The sequence below is a fragment of the Pleurodeles waltl genome, chromosome 4_1 (genome assembly GCF_031143425.1).
Source record: "Pleurodeles waltl isolate 20211129_DDA chromosome 4_1, aPleWal1.hap1.20221129, whole genome shotgun sequence".
NCBI classification, from domain to species: Eukaryota; Metazoa; Chordata; class Amphibia; order Caudata; family Salamandridae; genus Pleurodeles; species Pleurodeles waltl.
This window is the reverse complement of record NC_090442.1, coordinates 716,639,008-716,666,683: the sequence shown is the minus strand read 5'-3', so window position 1 is coordinate 716,666,683 and position 27,676 is coordinate 716,639,008. Positions and strand designations below refer to the sequence as shown.

The window sequence follows — 27,676 nt, the reverse complement described above, 5'->3', positions numbered from 1 at the left end:
TCTTGAAGGATGCAGACTTCTTCCTGTACCACTGCTTGAAGAAGGTGTCTTCCAGGAACTGGCAGTAGGACTGGGAGTTGAGCTTGACTCCATCCTCAACCCGAAAAGGCCCCACAAGCTCATCTTTGATGATACCAGCCCAAACAAGTACTCCACCTCCACCTTGCTGGCGTCTGAGTCGGACTGGAGCTCTCTGCCCTTTACCAATCCAGCCACGGGCCCATCCATCTGGCCCATCAAGACTCACTCTCATTTCATCAGTCCATAAAACCTTAGAAAAATCAGTCTTGAGATATTTCTTGGCCCAGCCTTGACGTTTCAGCTTGTGTGTCTTGTTCAGTGGTGGTCGTCTTTCAGCCTTTCTTACCTTGGCCATGTCTCTGAGTATTGCACACCTTGTGCTTTTGGGCACTCCAGTGATGTTGCAGCTCTGAAATATGGCCAAACTGGTGGCAAGTGGCATCGTGGCAGCTGCACGCTTGGCTTTTCTCAGTTCATGGGCAGTTATTTTGCGCCTTGGTTTTTCCACACGCTTCTTGCGACCCTGTTGACTATTTTGAATGAAACGCTTGATTGTTCGATGATCACGCTTCAGAAGCTTTGCAATTTTAAGAGTGCTGCATCCCTCTGCAAGATATCTCACTATTTTTGACTTTTCTGAGCCTGTCAAGTCCTTCTTTTGACCCATTTTGCCAAAGGAAAGGAAGTTGCCTAATAATTATGCACACCTGATATAGGGTGTTGATGTCATTAGACCACACCCCTTCTCATTACAGAGATGCACATCACCTAATATGCTTAATTGGTAGTAGGCTTTCGAGCCTATACAGCTTGGAGTAAGACAACATGCATAAAGAGGATGATGTGGTCAAAATACTCATTTGCCTAATAATTCTGCACTCCCTGTATGCATCAACCAGGTATTGCAGTACCTCCAGGAATGGTGATCTTCCCCACCCGGGGAAAACAATGGGGGTTATTTACAAGTCCCTTGCAGCACCAGTGCATCACTTTTAATATAGGATAAAGTGAAGCACCAGTGGTGTAAGGGGCTTGTAAATAAGCCCCGATATTGTTCAAAGAAAGAGGAGAAAATAAAAGTAGCGCTTCACCGACAAACCCTGTAAAGTGTCGCTAATGTGTGTGATTGTGTGATTGGTAACTGATGGGACAGACGAATTAGGAACGGTGTAAGAGAAGAGTACACCGTATCATTGGGGATATTTGGATGGTTCACAGGAGGGAATCCGAATACGCACTGATGTCGTTTGGGTTACGAGTTGAAGTTGGCAGTTGGACTGCAAATCATACATGGGCTAGTGAACATATTGGGTGATTTAGAGCAGAACTGGAAGGTGGCTCAGTAATATGCAGCCCAGAAGAAGAGACAGTCTTGAAACACATGTTGGCTATTTGTATTTTGCTGCATACATGCAAGTTTGATGTTCAACAGTCTTCAGCTGTAATGTTTCCTTGCAAACACAGGACTTGATGTTCTGCATTTACTCAGGAAAAACTTGGCTGTTGTTTTTTTGCTGCATACAAGCAAGGTTGATGTCCTACAATTGTTGGCCATGATGGTTCCTTGCAAACGTGGAATTGATGTTCTGCAATAACTCAAGATACATCTAACAATAAAGGATTGACGTTTTTACTTTCTGGACAACTGACTTGGACTACTCTTTCTTTACCACAGATAAACCACTGTATGTACATTTTATATAACAGATGCTGGTGGGGGTACCAGCGCATCAGGAGTAAATGCCGGGCTATCTATCTATCTATATATCTATAGATATATAAATATATATATATATATATATATATATATATATATATATATATATATAGATAGATATATATATAGAGATATATATATATATAGATGTAGAGAGAGAAAGAGGGAGTGAGGCAGATAGATCCATCTCAGAAAAATGACACATGAACGCGCGCACACATGAGCATGCCTACAATAGAACGGACCTTGGTTTTTTTTCTTTTTGACTATCCTGTACAGCATCTCAGTGGCTTGTTATTTTCTAAGAAAAAATATTCCAATTTAAAGAAATATTTTAAAAAATATTTAGAAAAATCAAATTAGAAAAAAGTGTATGAACACTTTCCCAAGCACTTTTACTTCAAAAATGAAAAGGAGCCACATCTTTAACTCACCCGAAACGCTATTGACAGTTTCTTAATTATTAGGGTGAGGTTAAAGCAGAAATCCTTTCTAAGACATCGGTGTATGTGGTAACAGATGTCAACTTGTGCACGTCTTCCTTCATGGAGCGTGGCAAATCGAGAATAATGTTCATTTTATTGTTAGCATATGGTAAAAAACAAAATGAACCATTAAATAGATATTCACAGTGATTAATAATGAATGATCTTCAAAACTGTAAAACTGCTATTGTGTTGCTTCTTGCATCTAAGAAGGCGGATACTCTATGTAAATTGGGATTTGTCTTGGAAGTGCACTTAAAGTCAGAAAAATAAGATGAGTGTCATAGTAATGGGTGTCAGCATCCATATCTGTTACTTTTAAGGCCTCGGACAGTCAATTGCCTTTTTTTCAATTAATTTAAATTGAGGATACATGTGTTTGATTAAATTGATCTAGAACTGATATTGGTTAGTGTTTGACCAATTACAGATTTAACCCGCTAAGTGCGGGCTTCGGCCAGTGGCCGACGCCCGCACTACCTCCCTGGTGCGGATCACGACCAATGGCTGACACCAGGGAACGCACCCGAGGATTTATTATTATTTTTTTTTAAATCACTCCCCGGGAGACACGGAAGCTTTTCTGTGTCTCTCCCCGCCACCTTGTGACGTCAGCGACACGCGGGGGCGTGCTGATGTCACATTTACGGCTGCTTCCTGCTCCGATGGGGAAAACGGCCTTCCCCACGTTCAGGAAGGCCTCTTATGAAAGGGGAGACTTTCCCCTTTCATACAAGGCCTTCCTCAACGCGTTTCCTGCCCCTTCATCTCAGCTGTGCCAGGAAAAACCACTAGACACCAGGGATTTCACTTGGGGGGGCTGCCCCCTGCCCCCCGGGGGCATTTTTTTTGTTGTTTTTTTTTTATTGAGGTAGGTGTCCCGGGGGCTATTTATTTTATTTTTAATAAGAAAATAAAGACTTTGACAGGGGGTCGTCCGTGGGCAGGGTGACCCCCTGTGGGGGTAATACTTTTTTTTAGTAGTTGTAGGCTTTCCCTGTGGGCCATTTTGGCCCCGAAGGAAACCCTACAACTACTTAAAAAAAATATATAGATCTATATATATATAGATCTATATATCTATGTAGATAGATATACCTATCTATGTAGATAGATATACCTATCTATGTAGATAGATATATCTATATATATATATATAGATAGAAAGATCTATCTATAGATATATCCATGTAGATAGATATATCTATTTACAGAGATGGATATATCTTTATAGAGTTAGATCTCTCTCTTTCTATATATAAGATCACTTTTGTCAATGCATGTGTGGTTTCCCTGGGGGCTGCAATCAGCCCCCAGGAAAACCAGACCCACATATAAAAGCGATATATATATATATATATATATATATATATATATCATATATATATGTAAATATATATATTATTTGCCACCAGTTGTCTTGCAGTTGCAGCTTGCATCTTAAAAGCAATGCACATACTTCAACTGACATTTCAACTGTAGCTTTTAGGCAGCAATAAAAAAAGTCAAGTAAGTCTTGTGATTATGTTTCTGCTACAAAAGGATCAGACTTTTTTCTAGTGGCAGTTTTAGTGCCATAAAGAAGCGCTGAAGGTTTATATGCCTACTGCAAAGAGCAAATCTGTATTTTATGTAAATAGCCGAGTATATTAGTAAAGTCAGCCATTGCCTGCGCTATAATACAAATGAAATGTATGTGTGGGATGGGGGGGCGGCTATGGAGAGATAAAAGGCACTTTTGCTGGATGGTAATGAGGGAATCCGAGGAGGAGGACATGGGAGTGGGAGCACCAATAATGATTGTTGGACTGGGCACAGGAGGTGCTAAAGACTGACGAATGGTATGTGACAAGGTGTTTTTTGAGTGTCTTGAAAGAACGTGCTGATTGAGGGAAGGAGCGAACGTAAGGTGGCCTCTACTGTTGCACGTATCACACACAACCCAGCTACTGTGACTGTCTACGTAGGCTAGTGTTTTAGAGCAACAGTTTAGCTAATAACAGAGATGGCATCTTGATGGATGACTGCTGCTGATGCCATCACTCGGGCTACAGAGGACAGCTCTGACATAGGATCAGAGACTGAGACAGCAGATACTGAGACAGCATCTGAGGAATAGGACAATGGCGCAGACTCTGGGAGTGATTTTTCAGTCGGAAAAGTCCCATTGGATAACTCCTCTTCCAGTAAATTATGAGGGAGGTGATGAGGACAGTCCAGCTGTCCCTTCACAAGCAGTCTGTGCAACAGGGCAATAGTGGGTTAGCCCAACCCAGAGAGCAGGCATATGCGGCGGCAAGCACAGAGAGAGAGTGCTCTTTTGGGAGCTCCCCAATTTAGTTCAGCCCCAAATTCCACCGCCCAAATCGTATTATGGAGACATCAGAATTATCTATCACAAAACAAACTGGTTTTGTAAGGCAGACACCTGTGTTTTTGGTCCTGGGTTCAGTGGCCATATAGAGAAACATAGTAAACCCAAACATTTCTGGAAACTAGACATCCCGGAGAGTCCACAGAGGTGTGACTTGTGCGGATTCCCCAAAGGTTTCTTACCCAGAATACCCTGCACAACTGAAATGATTAATAAAAACTAAATTTTTCTTGCATTTCTGTCACACAAACTACAGGAATATGCTGGGATCCACACAATTCCTACCACCCAGTGATTCTTCACCTGTCCTGATAAAAATACTACCCCAGTTGAGTGCCTATACCTAGTGCCTGCGTCAGGAATGGATCACCCCAGGGTCAACAGTTGCCTCACGTAAGGACCAACTTTGACCATTGTGTGATCTATTCCTGCTGCGGGCACTAGGCCTACCCACACAAGTGAGGTACCATTTTGATCGGGAGACTTGGGGGAACGCTGGGTGGAGGAAATTTGTGGCTCCTCTCAGATTCCAGAACTTTCTGTCACCGAAATGTGAGGGGAAAGTGTTTCTTTGGCCACATTTTGAGGTTTGCAAAAGATTCTGGGTAACAGAACCTGGTGAGAGCCCCACAAGTCAGCCCATCCTGGATTCCCTTAGGTGTCTAGTTTTCAAAAATGCGCAGGTCTGGTAGGTTTCCCTAGGAGCCAGCTGAGCTAGAGGCCAAAATCCACAGGTAGGCACTTTGTAAAAAAACAGCTCTGTTTTCTTTAGGAAAATGTGATGTGTTCACATTGTGTTTTGTGGCATTTCCTGTCACAGGCGCTAGGCCTACCCACACAAGTGAGGTACCATTTTTATCAGGAGACTTGGGGGAACGCTGGGTGGAAGGAAATTTGTGGCTCCTCTCAGATTCCAGAACTTTCTGTCACGGAAATGTGAGGGAAAAGTGTTTCTTTGGCCACATTTTGAGGTTTGCAAAGGATTCTGGGTAACAGAACCTGGTGAGAGACCCACCTGTCATCCCATCCTGGATTCCCCTAGGTGTCTAGTTTTCAAAAATGCCCAGGTCTGGTAGGTTTCCCTAGGTGCCAGCTGAGCTAGAGACCAAAATCTACAGGTAGGCACTTTGCAAAAAACACGTCAGATTTCAGCGTAAAAATGTGATGTGCCCCTATTGCCTTTCCTGTCGCAAGCATTAGGCCTACCCACGCAAGTGAGGTACCATTTTTATCGGGAGACTTGGGGGAACACAGAGTAGCACATCAAGTGTTCTTGCCCCTTGTCTTTCTCCACATTTCTTCCTTCCAAATGTAAGACAGTGTGTAAAAAAAAAGTAGTCTATTTGAGAAATGGCCTGTAATTCACATGCTAGTATGGGCACCCCAGAATTCAGAGATGTGCAAATAACCACTGCTTCTCAGCACCTTATTTTGTGGCCATTTTGGAAATGCAAAGGTTTTCTTGATACCTATTTTTCACTCTTAATATTTCAGCAAATGAACTGCTGTATATACGGAACAGAATGAAAACCCATTGCAAGGTGCAGCTCATTTATTGGCTCTGGGTACCTAGGGATCTTGATGAACCTACAAGCCCTATATACCCCTGCAACCAGAGGAGTCCAGCACACGTAACGGTATATGGCTTTAAAAAATCTGGCATTGCAGGAAAAACTTACTGAGTAAAAGGTGGAGAACAATGGCTGTTTTTTTCAGCTCAATTTCAATATTTTTTTATTTCAGCTGTTATGTTTTGTAGGAAAACCTTGTATTGTCTACTTTTCAGAAATGCTTAGCTTTCCGGGATCCAGTATTGGTTTCACACCTATTCCTGTCACTAACTCGAAGGAGGCTGAAAGCACCAAAAATATTAAAATTAAGTATGTCCCAGTAAAATGCCAAAATTGTGTTGAAAAATGTGGTTTTCCGATTCAACTTTGCCTGTTCCTGAAAGCTGGGAAGATGGTGATTTTAGCACCACAAACCTTTTGTTGGTGCCATATTCAGGGGAAAAACACAGGCCTTCTTCGGCAGCCCTTTTTCCCCACTTTTTTGGAGAAAAAAAACCGAACTTTTAGGTGTATTTTGGCTAATTTCTTGGTCTCCTCCAGGGGAACCCAGAAACTCTGGGTACCTTTTGAATCCTTAGCATGTTGAAAAAAAAGGACGCACATTTGGCGTGGACAGCTTATGTGGACAAAAAGTTATGAAGGCCTAAGCGCGAACTACCCCAAATAGCCAAAAAAGGGCTCAGCACTGGTGGAGGAAAAGGCCCTGCAGCTAAGAGGTTAAACATATTTCAAATTATTATTTATTTACATATTTTTTGCAAGCTTTGTAATGCTGCAGCGCAATAATTGTATATATTAGAACCACTAAATACACAGTACTGAAGGAAACAATATTTTTTTCACAGCTGGTTGAAATTAGTATCCTGTGTTTAGGAACAGCCATGTTCGTGCCGTACAGTTAACGATCATTAACTATGAGTACCACAGTTTCTCGAGCATCAATAGAACACATAGAGAGGAGTACAAATTGTTAAAATTGGTCCAAGAGACTGAAATGCAGCAGACGGCAATAGATAAGTAGTAATATTACTTGAAAGCATTGTTTGTAATTATTGGTCGACCATTGGAGGATAAATGCGAAGAATAACAATGCTGCATGTTAAAATATCTTTAGACAATAAAAGCTAATAAAAGGGAAGGGGCTCTTTTTACATGCCTAGGAGTACGAGGCTTCAGTTTGAGGTCACCTTCAACAGAACAAAATTATGTCAGTAATGTAGAAAATCGACGACTCCTTTCGTGAAACGAATACCAATGTTTAGAGCTCAAGCTTGAAGATGTTGGTCGTAGGTACATTTCCAATTAAACGTGTCTGGAAGTTACGTAAGTTTGAGGCCGATCTTAACACTGGAAATTACATCCAATATGTTTTGGAGTGTTCAGATGGACTGCTTTCTTCGTGATACATGGATTTAAATAAGCATTTTGTTTGAAGTGGAAGGGGGTGAATATATTTTACTACATGTATTGCAAACCCTGTAGTCATCGCTAGGGAGCAGACGTGCAGCAGCATGAAGAATAGCTTTTAGTTTTGCTAGTACTGACCTATTAGCAGGGGAATTCCATAATCTGGCCCGTTTATGATCAAACAATGTTAACCCATCTTTAGGTGTTGCCTTGGAATGAACCACTTTATTTTCCTTGTCATTTTTAGCTGGTATTGGTCTCTCTTAATGCTTTTCTAGAGTTGTCTAGATGGAGGATGTACTCGAGAATGAATTACAATATTTCAGTATACTTAACTCCGCTCAAAGTTTTCTTCTGGAATGGAGAAAGTAGCAAATAGTCAATTTTAGGACTGAGTTTATGTTAAGTCACCTGGGTATTTATTTGCTGAGGTCTTTTAGAAGGCACCCATGTTGACTCCATCTAGAGGTTGAAAACTTGGGGAGGGAAACTTGTATGGAATGATCATCAATATTTATGAACATCGAGCTAAGCTTATATGATGGATAACTTCTCCTTCACTCACACCACACCCCAGGGAGCTATACTGGCTCGTCACACAAACATGCTCCATTCAAACTCTTCACACACACATTAAAGGCACCACACGCCCTAGGACCCACCTACCTAAACAGCTGCATATCCTTCCACCAACCATCCAAACACCTTCGCTCTGCAGGACTCTTACTCGTACACATCCCAAGCATACAAAGTACCAGATTTGGAGCTGGGGTATTCTCTTCTATCACTCCTAAGGCAAAGAACGCCCTCCCACTCCACATCAGACTGTACTCCTCTCTTCTCGAATTCTGCAAGAGGTTGAAGACCTGGCTTTTCAATTAACCAACCTACCATAGGCAGGACTAGAGAGAGAAAGTTTCTTTCTTTCTTTCTGTCTGTCTTTCTTTCTTTCTTTCTTTCTCTCTCTCTCTCTCTCTCTCTCAAGACAGCGTGCTTTATAAATACACATAACAGATTATTCAAATGCAGGAGAGTAACAAACAAGTAAGGCTATGAATTGTACAGCTGAACTTATTACAAAATGAGACTGGCTATTTGTACACGGTAAAGTGTGTTAATGTGGATGGTATTGATTTACAGTTATCAAAAATGTGATTGGTAACAGAAACTCACTAATAAAGATGAGGGTTAAGCAAACCATTAGTTGTGGTACAGCATTGCCAGCATGCCTCATAACAGGACACTGACCTACCAGAAGACATGACCTAATTGGGAAGCTGGTTACTGTGGAATAAGGAGACTCAGGTTGCGGACTCAGCTATTCTGAACAAAATGCATGAATCTTGTAAAATAACTGAGTTTCTCCATTTACTTAGATGAGGCAATATTATGGTGTGTAAAAACAACTAAACACCGAGTAGAAACAAATACTTCAAATCCACAATTCCGTATTCTGCATCAGGAATCCATTGTTCATCTGATTCTATGTCAGGACCGCAGGCTCAGATTATGCTTCTCTTTCTATGCTTCAATCAACACAGCAGCCAATAAGAGAAGATGTTATTCAACGAAAACATATCCCAGAATTCAAGAGAGAACAACAACCATAGAGAACACAAAGTATATAAAACCAAGAGGCAATAGAACTTCCTCTTTCTTTGCTCCTTCTGCTGTCAGTTAAGTACTTTATTCCGTTATCCCATATTTACCGTACGGTGCTTTGTTCACTCGTTGGGTGCTAGCGCTTGCGTTTCCATGCGCTTCTGTTAACGTGGAGCGGGAGCATTTTATTACGGGACCTTTCCCGTCCCTGCAATCAGGAGGTTTTTCCCCCGATGGTGGAGTCCAGTTGACACAAGCATTTTTTCTCTCCAAAAGCGCGCGCATGCAGGCACACCCGTGCCCGCGCTCACTCGTTTCTTCTGGTGCCCGTTTCAAATACGGCAAGGATTTCATCCGGCCTGCCAGAGAATCGAGACAGCACATGTGCTCTGATGCCGAGTTCACATTTCCAATTGCTGTTTTGTTGACTGTCTCTACCTTCGCTCCCTGATGCCCTGAGTTCACTGAAGTGGCCAGGGTTGGAAAATTTGAACAGGCTTTGCCTAGAGTGCTGCAGGCTGCTCCCTCCACATATAAAGAATTACAGAACATTTATTTAGCCTGCTGGGGTTTGCACTCCCCCTGACTGTAGTCTTTGACTACCCTGAATTTACGCTTTTGAACGTACCAGAGCTATTATGGCCCAGTCATACGCCTATGACGAAGATTAATATTTTGGGGGCGACCCCCCCTCATTTGAAGAAAATCTGGTGGGCGCACTGGACAATAGTGTACAGCTATCAGTGAATAAAGCGCTGGCGAAAGCTCTGGGCCCCCTCACCCATCACTTCGAGAGCTTTGAGCGCCATAAAGGTTGGATCCCACCCATCACTCCATCTGAAGAGGCGCAAACAGACCAACCCTCTACCTCCAAGGGTAAATCTAAATCCAAGAAGTGGGCGCACTCCTATCTTTTTAAAGAACTTTCTTCGTCCATTCAAAAGGAGCACGGGTATAGCTCCTCACAAGCGCAAGACGATTATGATACAGATTCCAGTCTTCCTCTAAACATTCATCCGACTCTGATTCGGAAGAGGATCTCGCGGACCTGCCTGGCCCGAGCAAGCACAAAAAGACAGAGAAAGCTAAAGCCCCACCCGCCAAAACTCCACGGGTCTTGACCTTCAGCCCAGAGGAGATCATTCACCCTCGCTCCTCAAGCTGGACTCCGCCTCCAGAGGTTGCAGAGTACCTCCAGAACCACATCAGAACTAGTTTCGACAAGGATGTGAGGGCCAGACGTCGCACGGAGTGTCCTCGACCAGATTTGGAAGGTAGGTTCATTGACACCCCAGATATTGACCAGACTATGGTCACTTTTCTAAAGAAATGGGCTAAGGATCCCAAGAAAGGACTTGACCGGGCCTGGCGCTCTTGCCAGGACAAACTTCTTGCCATCTCAGGTCTTTTTGACTAAAATCTTAGAGATGGCTTTTGTGGCTAAAGAATCAAATTCCCCTATCGATCCTGACGTTCTGGTGGGTTGGGCTAAGCGAGCCATTTGTCACCTTGGCAATGCCAACGTAGCCTTATCTACGGAGAGAAGACGCTCTATTTTAATGAGAATAGACCCCCAGCTCACAGAATTCGCTCCCTCTGAGGCAGGTCCGGTAGCCCAAGGCCTCCTTTTCGGAGCCCCCTTCATTAAGGACATAGCCAAGTTCACCGCGACTTTCAATACTATGGACAAAGCCCAATTGTCACTTAAAAAGGTCTTCAGGGAGACTCTTTTTCGAAGAGCCGGATGTCTGCGGGGTCGCTCGTCTGGCCGCTCCTATTATCAAGGCCCCAGACGAGATGCCCTTACCGACGGCCGTGGGCACTACAGAAAACAACAGGCAAACTCCACCTTCTATCCATCACGACCCCGAGGAGGCAGAGGCCGTTACCGCAAGAATACTTATAAAGGATAACAAGGAGCCTCCCAAAACTCTACCAATTCAGGTGAGAATCATTCATCCCTCTGAGGTGTCTCTTGGGGGGCAGGGTTCAGGCTTGTTTGACAGAAAGGCAAAAATTAACCGGGGACCCCTGGGTGTTACAAACCGTTCAAGGGTTCAGACTGGAGTTTTACCAGACCCCTTTCCAATAGTCCCCCCCCCTCCACTTCTCCATTTTTCCCGTCACGATCAAGACATCATAAACCTGGAGGTTCAGGCCCTTCTCAAGAAAGGGGCAATTTGTCAGTCTGTTCCCCATCCGCGGGGCTTCCTAAGCCCTGTGTTTCTGGTAGACAAGAAGGGCGGTGGATCACGTTTGGTCCTAAATCTCAAAGAATTCAATGCCTGGCTAATCTACCGGCATTTCAAGATGGAGGGAATCCACCTCCTGAGAGATATACTTCAAGAAGCAGATTGGTTGATACGTCTAGACCTGAAGGACGCTTATTTAAGCATCCCTATCTTCCCTCCTCATCGGCGTTTCCTTCAGTTTCTTTGGCGAGACCAATGTTTCGAGTTTCAGGTCCTACCATTTGGGCTTTCCTCCGCTCCTTGGTGCTTCACCAAGGTAATGAGACCAGTGATGGAATCCCTTCGCGCCCGGGGCGTGCGCCGATCTGATCCTTATGGCTCAGGACCTCCTTCTCCTTCAGGTACACTTGACTTGGACGATTCAACTCCTTCAGAACCTAGGTTTCATAATCAATCAACCCAAATCATGTCTCCGCCCATCTCAGCAGATCGAGTTTCCAGGTTCCCGGATAGACTCCGTGAAAGCTCAGTTGATCCTTCCACCATTGAAAGTGCACAATATAAAGAAGGAATTGCGCCTGCTCTAATCCAGACAGAAGGTGTCCTTGAGGAACTTAGCCAGGATGGTGGGTCTTTTATCATCTTCGATCCAGGCTATTTTTCCGGGCCCCCTACACTACAGAGCCCTCCAACGTCTGAAGATATCCCATCTGCAGAAGGGTCTGTCAAATACGGACATGGTACCTCTGTCTCTAGAGGCCCGCTCGGAGATAGCCTGGTGGCTGGAGCAAATGGAGGCCTGGAACGGGCAGGCGATTTTCGGCACTTCCCCAGATGTGATCCTGGAGTCGGATGCCAGCAGATGGGGCTGGGGAGCCCGTTGTGGATATCTGACCATGGGAGGCCGTTGGTAAGGAGGAGGAACTCCACCTCCACATCAACTGCCTGGAGCTTCTAGCCGGATCCTTTGCAATCCGGAGTGTCCCACCTTTGAAATCAGATTGTTGCATTCTTTTGAGAATGGACAACATTTCCGCGGTCAGATATGTAAACAAACTTGGGGGCACGAGATCTCAGACCTTAGCTCGAATTGCCATGGATTTTTGGCAATATTGCCTCCAACATCGTATTTTGGTGACTGCGGAGTACCTTCCTGGGACTCGCAATACAGCGATTGGATGCTCCTCCTAGAAGTGTTTGCTACTTTGAATCAGAAATGGGGCCCATTCTCGATAGACCTGTTTGCCTCGAGATTGAATCGCCAGCTCCCTCTCTTCTTCAGCTGGAGACCGGATCTGGAGGCAATTGCCACGGATGCGTTTCTCCAGGACTGGTCATCCCATCGGGGTTATGCCTTCTCCCCGTTCAGCATGATTCCTCGGGTCCTGACCCAGGTTCGCCGTCTGAGAACAGAGTTTGTACTGATAACTCCCCTTTGGAGAGCTCAAGCCTGGTTTCCCTTGGCTCTAGAGTTGCTTTACGATTTTCCTCTTCTGATCCCTCCTCAGCACAACCTATTGCTGGATCCTCTAGGGACTCCCCATCCCTTGATTGTGGCGGGCAAATTAAGTCTGGTGGCTTGGAAAATTTCCGGCAACAATGGCTTTTGCCAGGCCTTTCTTAACAGGCTTCCAGTTTCATTCAGCAAGCCTGGACTTCCGGCACGCACAAACGCTATACATCTGCTTGGAAGCAATGGGTTCACTGGTGTGCGGAACGGGGTTCCGATCCCTTTAATGCTGATGTCAGTTTAGTAGTCGATTTTCTGGCATCGCTTGCCGCAGCGGGCCTGGCTTACAGATCTATCAATAATTATAGATCCTCCATCTCAGCTGGTCACCTGCCAGTTTTGGGTAAACCGATAGGTGAACACCTTATCGTCTGCAAATTAATGAGGGGCATTCGTCTTTCGAATCCTCCTCTCCCTCGGTATTCCTCCCTTTCTTGCAAAAGAGTGTCTGATGTTCGCTCCCTTGAACTTGCAGGTAGAATTTTCTCTCCTATAGGAGTTTCTTTTTCAATTTCCAAACGCACTAAAACAGGCACCAAATCAGTGTCTTACTCTGCTTTTCCCCATAACCCTAAACTGTGTGTGGTGCAATGTTTAAAAGTTTAGAAGCAGTCACAGAGGAATTTCGTACAGACCCTAGGGGTCAATTGCTAATTGCTCTTCAGAAACCTTTGAATCCGGTCTCATCGGCTACTTTGGCCAGATGGATCAGACGGCTTCTTTCTGAAGCAGGAATTAACGTTTCCATTTTTGGGGCTCATTCAGTTTGTGGAGCTATGACTTCAAAATCCTTTAATTTAGGAATGAGATTAGAATACATTATGAAGGCAGCAGAATGGTCTTCAGAATCTACATTTAAGACCTTCTATTATAAACCCATTCTAGACATTGCATCGATTGCGCTTGATTAGCTTTGAACTAGCATAATCTGAGCCTCCAGTCCTGAGATAGAATGAAATATTTTCAAGCTTACGCGTCAAGAATTTTCAATTCTATTAAGGACACGGAGGCGAGGACTATTCCCCCCTAGCTAACAATAAGACATCTGTTTATGAGTTAAGTATTTTGTTTTGCTATTATGTCTCATTGTTTTTACCCACCCATTGGTTGTGACAGTGTATGCATTTTATTGAAGTCAGTTATGGTTATGCCATATAATATGATTAGTTTCTCATTTCCCTTTTGTCACAGGATTCGACCAGAATTGAGGTTCTTCATTCTATGGATTTCGTGGTCATTCCGGTTTCTGAGTCGCCGTTTTCTCCTTGGACTTTGGATGGTGTACTTGTGTGGGTTCGATTTTGATTGACTTCATTGACTTTACTGACTGAGACTTTGCAAAGAAAGAGGAAGTTCTATTGCCTCTTGGGTTTATATACTCTGTGTTCTCTATGGTTGTTGTTCTCTCTTGAATTCTGGGATATGTTTTCATTGAATTATATCTTCTCTTATTGGCTGCTGTGTTGATTAAAGCATAGAAAGAGAAGCATAATCCTCGCCTCAGTGTCCTTAATAGAATTGAAAATTCTTGACGTGTAAGCTTAAAAATCTGTCATTAAGCACTTACTCTGAAAAAACCCTGAAGAATTAGAAACACAGTTATTTTCAACCTTAGATGAAACATGGCAATGAAGATCGGCGTCACTCCACTAATAAATCGAAAAAACATAAGGGCATTCCAGAGGGATTCTCCCAATTAATAAATAATGGGAGGTAAACATCAGGTATAGGGCTGTGTCATTAACTTGGGAATCAACTTGTGCGATCCAGGTGAATCTCATGGTGGTGAGACAAACTTAGTAATTATTTACATACATATAGTACAGGCATATGTGAGGCCCGATTACCTCGCAGGCTATCAACCCATCAATCACCTACCCTTCATCTGCAAGATCATTAAAAAAGCAGGCTAAGCACAACTTCAAAATCACATCACCTCAACCCATCTGCATGACCTTCAATCCTGTTTCAAAGACAGCTACCTTACAAATCAGATGTCTTTCAGACCACAAATACATGACCTTTTGATACTGTGAGAACTCTCTGCTACCTTCATCAGCATTGCTTAGCCGACTGCCATCCACACCCAGAATCTGAAATGTGATTAACTGGCAACCATCTTCACTGGTTCTCCTCCACCCTATCCAACCAATACCTGTTTTTTCACCTGGGCAATTCCAGGCCTCACATGATCCCTATCAACTAAGGGGATTCTGTGAATCCCATAAGGTCCTCTGTCATCTTCAACCTCTGAATGGAGATCCCAGGGGGCATTACTCAATGATACAGAATCAAAATTCACCCTCACAATGACATACAATTCTACTTGAAAGTCTTGTCTCTCTGGACATCCAAAACCTCAAACACTGCCAGCCCCTCATCCAGATCTGGATGACCAGCTTCCACCTGAAGCCTAAAACAATCAAATCAGAATAATTGTTTGCTAACTATGTCAACCAACAACTAGTCCAAACCTGACATGATAGGAAGCTGTATAGAACAGAACTTGAAATTTCACCCGATGCTCAGTCACTCTGGACACTGACCTCAGCCTCAAGGAAACCATCAATAAGACAAGCATTTGCAATGCAAAAGGTCTTGCTTTTGCTCGAGGTAGAGCCATTAGATTGTAAATTCCTAACTGGACTTTTCTTGCCACATAAATTGAAAATAAAAAGTAAAACAGTTGACATAAGCAAGCCAATTCAAAGCACCACGGCCTCCATGAGCAAGAGCACGAAGGAGACACACAAAAGGAAAAACAAGTTTGATTGCAGTCAAACTTATTGGCAAACGTGCAATTATCCATGTAAGAGGGTCGATGACCCAAGGTGGTAACAAAACTGCCCCAAGGAGGGACAAACGTAAAGCATTTACCAATGATGATAAAGAAATTTTGAAAGGCAAGCCCATGAACGTGTGACAGCGATGGGCGTGCGGTGGGCATGGTTAAAAGCCCACAGATGGATTACAACACATCAGAGCACATGCTCTATTTGAAAAACAAAACAAAAAAGGGGACACTTTCTCCCAGCAAGCAACTTCTGAACTGCTACTCAAGCTGTCAGACTCTTGCATCAGGATGGTGCCTCAAACTCTAGACTAGGCCCTAGCTTAACAGCGCTCTATAGACAAAAGCTTGGGTTCCAATCTGTTTTTGCCAGATGACACTCCCACTCGGATGGGGTCAAAGGTTCATAAGACCCCATGGTCAAATATAACAGCAAGAACCTCCATTCTCTAGGCCCAGAGTCAATCAGGCTACATGGATGGAGTTGTGTAGGAACGCTGGTGCTGCCTGGCAGCAGGACAAAAGGGGCACACAAGTGAGGCATTGAGGTATGTATGCATATTGCGGACATGGTCCTACAAGAATGCCTATGAAAGTGACAAAAGAGTGGTTGCATTGGATATACTCACCTTAATGACTAGGATAATACAGAGGCTTCCTGCAAGACGTGGAAGTTGTTCAGACAGTAAGAACAATCAGTGGACAAGGGGATCAGATTATCGACTGGCCATAAAGAATAAAGTGGTGGTGGGAGAAGCCAGGCACTTGTTCAGAGCTGTACTGTGAACCAAAAGGAGCCCTGGAAAATAGTCATGCGAGTCCCCCAATACTGAGGTGAGCAAATAAGAGGGGTGCATCCGACCACTTCAAGGGAGGTTGGGGGGGGAGGGGTTGTCAACCAAGAGTATTATTTAAAAAAATTAATGGAGCTTTACTTTTGCAACACATATTTTGCCATATACTCACTAAAAAGTCAAATATCTTACAGCTTGTGCAGGAGAATATTATAGGCTGTGTGAAATGCTTGCTATAAATGAAGACATTAGCACCACTGGCCACAATCCTTGGCCTTTCAAAAGTGGGGACACCCCAACTCTTGGAGGTACTTCAGCTCAGATTCTATTCTATATTGTTCATTAGTAGGTAACTGAGTTAGTAATTATATTAGCACATCGAAGCTAGTGCATTTACAACATCTGATTCTGTAATTTGCTTTGCATGTATTGGACTCAAAATGTATGTTACCAACTGTAAATGTTAACATTAAATCAACATTACAATAACGTGAATGATTTTGATTGTTACACTATCTACAAACGTATCTTGGACTTTGCAAAAATAGGTGGTCCGCTTGCATGCAAATGAAAAGAGAATGTATCGAAGGAGAGGTGCCAGAACTCCCTGAATAACCTGCATCTATTGCCTGAGAAAAGGAACACCACAAAATTGTTGTACATACATCCACAATTAAATAGTCAGCAATGTGATGGGAGCCTGAACTTTTTTACAAAGACAACTACACAACAGGGCAGGTGCACATCCTGATCTGGAGAAATCTTCTTAATTTGATTCAAATCTCCCACATCGGCTTGCAAACACAAATGGTCACTAAAGGGATGTGGCTTATGGCTGTAAATATTCAAAAACAGCAGGAAGGAATCCCTACCATGCTTATCCTATCTCTCCACCCCTCCCCCCAAAGGGGAACATGTTTCAGCCATCGCACCAATGCCTCACAAATAAGGAAGGAGGAACCAAATAGGTTAATGGTCGGGAACAGACCTTCGATGAAAGGTTCACCTGTCTCCTTATCCTCATGGAGCTCTAAATAGGCTGCTATTAAGGAAATGGAAACAGACCAAATAGGTTGTTTTGTATGGCGTATACGAGTATGGTGGATGGAAGTTTCACAAATAAATGCACACAAATAGGATACTAACAGGATCCTTGTGAGGTCCTGAAGAACAAGCCCGGCGAGGCATTGATGTGATGACTGAAGCATGCTGACCGAGGCATACAGAGGATACTGATTTCCTTAGTGCATTCTCACCTGTTTTTGACTCAGCCAGGGTGCCCTTAAAAAATAAAAATAAAATTAACCCTCAGGACAACGCAGACTATTTTAAATCTAGGATCCCACCCAATAACCAAAGAGCTCCCTTGGCTATCAAAGTTGAGCCCATCCAGATACACTAGCAATCTGGATGAGGACTCAATAATGAAGCATTCGAATTGCAATCCCAGTAGGAGAATGACCTTTTAAAAGTGTGATCACTTTGGGTGGGTAAAGAGAGATAGGCCAAGCTTGGTAGGGGTTCCCTCCAGTTGTTCTGAATGGTTAGCTGTACGGGAAGGTGAGTGAGCCCTGTATCACGTCTCACTCCCTCCTTGTTGGAATATAGAATTATGGCTGTAAATAGTAATACAAGAAAAAAATGCAAATACTGAGAATTAAAACAGAGAGAAAATAATGTAGGATGTCCATTGGGAAAAAATAATAACAAAAAAAATAATAACATGTCTCTTCCATGCCCCCAATGAAATCCGTTTTTTACATTTTATTGTATGTGTGATGTGCAAGTTAAAATAAAAAAATATACAAGGAGAACAAACATTCCCTGAAAGTTTCAGATTTCATGACTGGAATGTATCAAACATAATTCACTTTAATATGTTATCTTGAGTTATGCATTGAGTTTCAAACCACCAAGTGTGTTGCCAGCGTCTGCAAAAGTTGAAAAAGTCCAAAACACGAGAATGGAAGGCTATTCAAGTTCTTTTTTCAGTTTATGAAGACTAGTGAGATACATTTTTTTTCGGTTTAGGTTAATGTTACCCAATATAACTTCATTTTGATCAAACATTAAACGCACTGCCCGCCTCTTTTTTAAAAATGTTTTTAATTTTCACTTCTTGTTCTCTTGAGATAGACCGAGTCGCTTTGTAAATGTAGCAGTGTAAATGTAGATTTGTAAATCACCGTGTAAATGCAGCAGTGGCAAATAGTTCAGGCTTGCAACTTAGCTTCTTGTCAGTCTAAACTCATCCACTCAGCTCTCAAGTACACTCATGACTTGCTGCCTGATGTCGTTGGTGTGCACGCCTAACTGTACACGCATGCACAAGAATGATGTAAGCATGCGCATGCACAGCTCCAACTGGCTGCGACCCGCTACACATTTCTTTAATAAAATTATGTATCAGCACAGCACAAACTTACTTAATACAATTATATATATCATCCCAGCACCTGTTCCCACTCATATCCTTGCTGAACAAGTCACAGTTAGTTCAGCTGCCTGTCCCGGTGTGCAGTGCGTTATGTGTTATGATGTCAGCCAGTGAGTGGCTACAACTTTGACAAGCTTGCCATCTCTGGGTAGGCACTCGGACCCAGGACACTATCACAGTGGCCGTAAAGTAGTGCAAAAAAGAAAATTACGCACACAGGACTGGATATGTAATCCACATAACAATCAGGGTTTCAACAACCATTGTCCAGCATAGGAAAGACCCAAAGACATACAGTTTAAAAAAATAAAAAATTGAAAATCAGGCCATCCCAACAAATTAACCATCTACTTCTACTCTCAGAACTCAGCTAGGCATCCATACACTACTTGACATTATCTTTGCATGTAAAGCACTCTGCCTCTCTTTTGGGCTATACAAATAAAACATACATGCTTATATACAGAAAATAAATAACATACCTGAGGGGGGTAATTGCTTTCCGAAGACCACCTTGAAGATTGGTCATTGGGCTTGTCCACTAAAATATTCCTAATCACAAATAGAAGAAGAAAATGAAACAATGATAAACTGGCATATTCCATTCTATCAAAAGCAAAGCGATTTAGCTGAAATTTCTTTTAACCATATTTTTTAGATTTATTATTGGCAATTTGACACAATACACATAACAATATAAGAGACAATAGTTAAATGGCTTAAGATATAGCCTGCTATATAATCAGGCATGTGTCCATTAATTATTTATTAATCTACCAGCGATGCCAGTAAGGGGTTATTAAACATTGCACTTTCGGGTTTTTAAAGGTTAGCAGTGTTTAGCTGGCTGAAATTAGCTCTTATAAAAGGTTATAAGATTATTCTCTCTTCAGTGCTCCCTCTAATTCAAACGTTAAGGAAGAATGCAAGAGTACTGGATATTGTGACAGACAAATACATATTGGTGCGCAACAGCCATAAACAGAGAACTGACTGCATAGAATGATGCCACTGGCAACACAAGTGAGAAACCTACTAAAGTTGAGACCAAAAAAACTTGATAATGGTCAACTGCTTATGAACAGTAAAAGTCAGCCCTATGACAGTGCCTGTGTTAAGTGCTTCAAAACTCAATGAATGTCTAGATGTTCACATTTAAAAAAAAGGCAGTATTAAAAAGCAATTTCCGGAGCATATTACAACTGGCCTGTTGCCTAGGGTTCTCATGCTAAACTTTTAAAAAACAAGAGAAACAAACCTACAAAACAGGCCTGTAAACAATCCTTTACTAGAACAAGCATTGGCAAAGCTAGTAGGTCTGGTGTTGGCTGTCGGCCTTTTAGGTTTGTCAATGCTTGCTTTGTTTTTTCCTGGCTTGTGTAAAACTTTACTGGTGGGGAAGCTACTGGGCCCTCAACAATGCAAATCAAGTATAGACAATCCATTAGGTCTTGCCTATGCGAGAGCTACTTGCTTTGTCAATGTCTTTTAGCCAGCAGAACAGCAATGTATCCCTTGACCGTGCTCACTGCATAGCCTTCATGGGCCAGCGATAGTACATCCAGCAGACTTGCCTTCAAGGGATCCATACTCTGCTCTGCACACTAGGCAAAGCATCTGTTCCACCCTACTGAGTATACCAACTTCTGTTGACGGTATGACATCAACCACCTCTGTACCGAACTGAGAGGAGCTCCAATGTTGCCACTCAATCTCCAGGCATGAAGTTAGAGGATCTAGAGGTCAAAGTGCAGCACCTGCACTCAGTCTGGAAGAAGAGGTCTGCCCTGAAAGCCAGACAGAGCAGGGCACACATGGAGAGATGCACAAGGTTTTCATACCATACCCTTTTTGGAAAGTCCAGGGCAAAATTACTTGGGCTGGGTCATTTTTATTCTTACTCATCCAAGGGAGATGCATGTGTCACCACCGTAGTCACGGCTGGTGGTGGGTAGAAGGATAGGTACTCATTCACCAATGGCAAGGCCAGGTGTGCCCCAGAGTCGTAGAAGATCATGATGTAGTTGGATAAATCTACCCAGAGCTAGAAAGCTGGAAAGCCCATATGTGCATATGCAGCCAAGAAGCTAGGAGAAGTAGAGTACCTTTAGGACTGGGAAGCGAGCTCAGAGCCCAAATATCCCGGATCCTTTGATAAGGAGGGAACGTCTTCAGGGATGTTGTATCCAGTACTGCCTAAATGAATAAGAGGCACTGAGAGGACTTTAGGTGAGGCTAAGGTACAATGACGGAAAAGCTCAAGTCAAACAGCAGGGAGGCTGTTGACTGCATGTGGTCTGACACCATCTTCGGTGAACTGACCTTTAGCAGCCAGTTGACTAGTCACAGGAAATTGAGATCCCTAACCACCTCAGATGTGGTGTTACTACTGCCTTCACGAGGTGAAGAATAAAGATGCAGATATAAGGCCAAAAGGGAACATTGTGAACTGGTAGGGAATAAACCCTATAACAAAACTCAAGTACCTCCTTTGGGACTGCACACTTGGTACGTGGAAATAAAAGTCCTGCAGGTTCAGGCACACCATCCAGTGACCCACTTCAAGTGCCCTCAGAACATGAGCTATTGATAGCATTTTCAAGAATCCACAAAATTTTCAAAACTGCATTTAATCTTTTGGAGATGACTGGCGCCCAAAGACAGGGATGTTGCTCTCCCTGTCTGGAACCTTTCTAATGTGGTGTACACATTTCCCCAGAAAGACGAGCTAAATCGAGTGGCAAATCTATCAATGTCACTTGATCATAATTTGGAAAGCCTACTGATCCAAGCCAAGCATGCCTGCTCATTGAGAATGGCCATAGCCACAGAATCTGCTGTGTCAAGTACAGCCCAAATGATGTGTCTAGATACATCCTGGGCATCACAGACAACCTCAGCAAAATTCTCTTTTAGATGGTGTGACACGTTCAGGACTTTAGGACAACAATTGCAGATAAGTCCCACAGATCATGGGAATACCTTCTCAGTAGGCAAGTAGCATTGACGAAATGGATGGCCAGGCCGCCTACTGAATAAAAACTCCCAACTACCTCCAACTTCTTGGATTCCATGTCAGGATGGCTTACCAGGAATTAGCCAGGGTTTTGTTTTGTACAGGATGACCACGCACCTCCAATCTTTCAGGGGAAGGATGCATGGACACGTATGGTGGGTCATGTGGTGCCAGCCGAAATCTCTGTGTTTTTAGACAGTTTACTGGAGGAAATAATATGAACTTTTCCCCTGCCTATTTCATCAACTCCATGAGCGCCTCACAGAAGTGTAAAAGTGGCTCAGCTGAGGATATAGAACGTTTTAGGTCCACCAGCTGCCTTCCTGAAAACTACATAAAAAGGGATCACTTCTGTGATGGCAAGCCCTGAATCACACTTCATTTCTATGTCAGGAGAAGTATCCAGCCACTTGAATTCCGCAGGGCTAAGTACTCTGCTATATCAGATGAAAGGGGTGGCAACTAATTGGCTGCTTCAGTAATGTTGTCCGTTTCAACAGGATATGGGTCAGAACCGAAAACATTGGGATTGGTTTGACAGTAATGCTAGCGTGAGGATGCATCTATCTGTTTTCCTCCACTACCACTATTCTCTGGGCCTCTCTTTTAGACCTCACCAAGATATCTGCAAATTTCAGAATGGGCAGCTCTGTAGGAGGCATTGGTATTGGCATCAGCAGGAACCCTAGCAGATGCCAAAAGTCCCTTGGGGTCAAGTGGGGCACCATTAATGCATGGAGTAAAAAGGCTGGAATTGCCCAAAGCTCCAGAAACTCCAGATAAGCCAGAATCAGCACCATAAACTTCATCAGCTGAGATGGCAGGTAGAATAGGCCTTGGGCTGCAGCTGGCAGCACAAGTCCCTCATACAGAGTAATACCTATTAATTTTGGCTCTGAGGACGAATCTCCAGAGGAGGAGGGGCAGACAGGACTTACCTCTCAACTTTGAACAAGGTTAAGGTATTGATCCATGCTTCTTTTTATTCTTGTGTTCTGTGGCTTTTCTCTAGAGGAACTTAGGTGAAGGTGAGGAACAAGACACGGAGGAGGACTATGTGGCGCATCATAAAAGTTTAGCGATGCATTCTTTAATAGCCTTAGGGTGTACAAGGCCACACTGCTCATACAACCAATTTGTGCTGCTGATGCATGCACCACAGACAGACCACACGGGGGCCTGAAATGGACATTTGACAATTGTAGTCCCCACAGAGCTTTTGTGAAGGATATCACAAAGAGAAGACAAGCGTTTGCAATGCAACGTGTCTCGCATTTGCTCGAGTTAGAGCTATAAGCGTTGTAAACTCCTAACCGGACTTTTTATTGCCACATAAATTGAAAACCTCCAAAAAAAAACGGCTACGATCGTGCTATGTAAAATCCAGCGCGATCGTGCTGTGTTGAAAATAAAAAGTAGTGCAGAAACCAGGCTGAAAACATGGAGCCTCATATGTTTTCAGTAGTTGGCCGGTGCGCTCGAAGAGGGCTAAACACCAGAAACAGCATGCCGTATGCATGCCTTTAACTAATGAAATCAACCAATTTTTTAAAGGCAAGCCCACTAACCAGTGAAAGTGACAGGGGTGACATGGGTGTGGGTAAAAGCCCAAAGAGAGATTACAACAGGGACAGAGCGCTTGTGCGCTCGACCATAAAAAATGAGGAGCGAAGCACAACAATTGCATCAAAGGATGCAGAAAAAAGGGAACTGACGTTAGTGTGCCAGGGTGGGTGAAATATGGCTTTACTGTTGTCATGTGGGTGTTGCTTCCAGTACCGTGATGGAGCCACAGCCTGTACCAGCGAAGGAAGGCTACCCAAAGTTTCTGGGTCTAGTCTGGCACCTGTGGGTAATCAAGATGAAGGTTGTGCAGTTACATGTATCCATGAAAATATAAAAATCCCAGAAAAAGAAAATGTGCACACCCCTTGTCCCTCCAAGCACTGTACACAGGCCCTCGCTAAGCACTATTACAAGTGTGCTAGTGATGCAGTATGTAGCATAAGAGGGGGATCTCACTTTCTCAATGTGATAAGGAGTTATCTACATTATCTCATCTGGATTGTTGGACTGAAAACTGAACAACTGGGAATTATAAAGATGTGCGTCATGGTGTGCCCATTATTAATAAATAACACAGCTTTCCCTATTAGGCGAGTCTTAAAAGTGTCTAATACACGTCTTCAAAAATGAAAATGAATGCCTGGACATGATATAATTGTTCCTGCAGACATCCTGTCATCACAGTGCTTTTGGGTATAAAATATTCCACTCCTTTATTTTTATGTGTTAGCTCTTGCTAAGAAGGAAATTTACAACATACACCCATGCACCATTTGACTGGGCATGAGCATCTGGATAAGCAAGTTCCTGATACCTTCAGCTATGCCTCTACTGATTTCTCTTCCAGCTTTATTTCTGGAACACAGTGTGTAATCAGAGATGTGGAATTCCTATTGTTTGAGGTCAAGGGCAACAAGTTTTCATGTTTATTTTGTCCTTGGGATAAGTAGGGCCAACCCCCTGCAGCACAAACACTTTGCTGCCAGTTTACAGATAAGGGAACCTGTCTGAAGTTGAGGTAATATGTGTGCCTGTACGATAATGCTGTTCAAACTTGTATTTATGATTCATTAATGAAAAGCTTTCATTATTAGGGTGAGCACTGTAAATAAGCGTTTTAGATAACACTGCACTGCTGACAGTGGTTGCAGTAAAAAAAAAAAAAAAAGTGTGCACACGTTTAACAATATGAGGCTAGGTATAATGCTCCCAGAATGCTTTCTGATTAGATGCAAATGTATGCAGAAGTTTGTAAGCAAGAGTGATGATTCTTTGCTTTCAAAATAAAATGTTCAGAAAAAAATGCAAGTAGGAACAAAAAAAACATTTTTGCTACAGATTTTTTTAGGTGCTATTTCTTTGAAGCGGCATTTAGTATAATGTGTTGATGTATGCTAGTATTTCCAAAACATATTCCTAATTGAAAATAAGTGTAACCATTTTCAACAAGATTATGGGATTCATGAAAATAAACAAAGCCAACCAATCCTCTATGTTCTTTGCAAGGGGGGGCTCCAGTTTAGTTATGCTACTAATTGCCACAGTAGTTCCTGGCATTGAACAAAACTACTTTGTGTGTCAATATGCTCCTTGCGGAAGAGCAGAATGAGATCGCTCACGGTAAAGCCAGCCGATCGATAGACAGAAATAGAAGTTTAAAAAAATGAAATGTCTTTGTTAATGCCAGACCTAATTAGGGACCCAATTCTTAAAGAAAGTCACAAAAGTGTGCCCTTGGTATGTCTTTGAATTAGTAGCTTTCATGAATTCACAAGAACTCACAGAAGTAGACCAAGAAATCGTACTCCTAGAAACTATTTGTGAACTGTATTTTAGCGCAAGCAAATATGCATGTGTAGATGTGAAAATCTATTGAGCGTTTACAAGTTCACATTTCCTCCAACCACTTTTTTCCCAACTCTGGATAAACGTCTACTTCTGTCATGGTCAGGAGTAAATTTCCAACCTCTCTCATTATGGCAAAGATTAGAGAAGAGCTGGTGAAAATCCTTAAAACATGCAGGTTGGTAGGTTTGCAGACTCAAATGCGTTCCAGCCCTGGAACTATTGCTTACTGCTTCCTCCAGCCACCCCAGTAAGTAGATCTGCAGAAAGGTAGCAAAATATGGAATTGCTATAGTATGGATTTAAATTGCAAGTATTCAAGCCCTACTAATATAGCAGCCCTAGCATAATCAGAGAGGCTATTATCAGAGCTTTTACATAATGAGACTGCTGCCATAATTTGAGGACAAGTAGCTTTTATTACAGGACAAGTACTTTTAAGAAGCAACCTGTCCCATGGACAAGTAGATATTTTACTAAATTCCACACCCCTGAGTAATATACCATTTTTTGGGTATGATTCACTTGTGCATGAGAAAAAAGAATCAACTAACAGTAATTGATTAAAATGTGAGGTCACCTACATGTATGCACCATCTTTTCTGTGTTTGTGATATCAAGGTTTTATGCATTTTACCGGTACTGAGCAAAGAAATACACAAATCATCACCTATCTCAATCAAAGACCACTTGGGGCTCATCGGGTGTTCCTCTTGGAAGGCTGACCGATTAAAATCGGTTTAAGATTAACTTGCCAATTAATATAATCAGCTCTAGGTTTACTAACAAAAGGACAGGATGTCTGAACAGGTGGTATTTAACACTGAAAAATCATAGTCCATAAAGTGCCACTTGTACTAAGCTAATGATATCTTTGCAACTGCAACTGGTTGAATACTGACTCCTTAGCCTATACAGTTATTCCAGTCACCTCAATGGTCTAGAAATGATTTGTTCTATCTTAGTGTCAGCATTAGGATACTGCTCTGTAAGTCACATCATTTGCTCTAAATACGTGTTCTTGCTAGTGCAGTTCTTTATCAGCATTAGGATACTTCTTCTGCCACCGAAATGGATCTTGACCCCATTCATCTGCTATCCCACAACTGCAGAATGTGTTCAGTCAGGCATATCACTGACAAGGGAGGTGAGCTTGACCAGCAAATGCCAAATACATGGTAGCCTGGAGCCCCAGTCCTAAGCATGAGTAAGACCTCCACATGTGTACAATGCAGTGATCTTTAATACCTTCACAGATACCAGTCAGGGAGTGAGCCCTTCAAGACGAACTGAACTTTCCTCTTGATTACAACTATCAATTTACACTCAAATCGTTGAACCTGCTGTCAACACTCACTATCACCATGTTGGAAAGAGTTTTGAGTATACTGGCACAATATGGAATGACAGCTTAAATAGATAAATGCAATTTCATGACCAAAGAAGTAGAATTTCCGGATCTGGAATTAAATCTAAAGCTTGTAATATTAAAAGGTATGGTAGACGCACCATCACCCACTGAGAAGAAGTAACTTAAATCTTTCTTGGGTCTTTGTGAATATTACGCAAGGTTCGTTCCAGGTTATAGTTTATCGGTACAACCTTGACGTTCTCGCATCAAAAAAGGTGTTTAAATTTGTTTGGTCTGACCAGGTAAATCAAGCTTTCAAGGGAATTAAACAATTAGTTATATCAGCACCTTCTCTACAACTATTTGAGCCAGAAGGAAAGTCTTTTATTACGGTTGATGCTAGTCTGAAGGGAATAGGCACAGTATTTGGACAATGGGCAGTAGAAAAGTTTAAAAAATATACGTTTGGGGAATGTCATTTTACTTACACATTGATCATCAGCCACTTGTTTATTTGTTGAGTGGTAATGGTCTTGGCAGAGCACGTCTGATCAGATTGTTGTCCAAACTCCAAGAGTACAATTTCAGTATCAAGTATCTTCAAGGGGGGGAAATTATTGTGTAAATTGTTTGTCTGGATTACCTTTAGCTGAGAGAGATGAGAGGATATGTGAAGATGAAGTGTGTGTTATAGCGGTAATGGATGTAATTGCTGCGTGCAATGGTGCCATTTCAGAAAAAGAGTGGTTGACAGCTACACTGTAGTCTCCATCAAAGATGGATTTCTGCAAGTCAAAAGTCTTTCCTGTATTTTTCTTGAATAGCAATTGAAAACAAATTGATCTCTCATGTAGATGTCCAAATTATTTTCAAATTCACATTTAGACGCTAGCACTCTCAGTGTGGCATTTTATTCCTCAATTGACTCATCACTAGATTGTTTGCATTTGAAAAAATTATGTCTTTTCAAAAGAACGCTTGGCTCTTCAGAATACTG

General features: G+C 42.6%; 1 protein-coding gene across 2 annotated transcripts in view; it reads right to left on the bottom strand.

Annotated features, from left to right (window-relative positions):
- The window catches only part of MKLN1 (muskelin 1), a 568,922-nt gene that overhangs the window by 468,065 nt on the left and 73,181 nt on the right, over positions 1-27,676 (bottom strand). For both annotated transcript variants that reach the window (XM_069229308.1, XM_069229309.1), the window contains exon 2: positions 19,384-19,453. In XM_069229308.1, the coding sequence (XP_069085409.1) occupies positions 19,384-19,453 (70 nt within the window). The remainder of the gene's footprint in view (positions 1-19,383; positions 19,454-27,676) is intronic.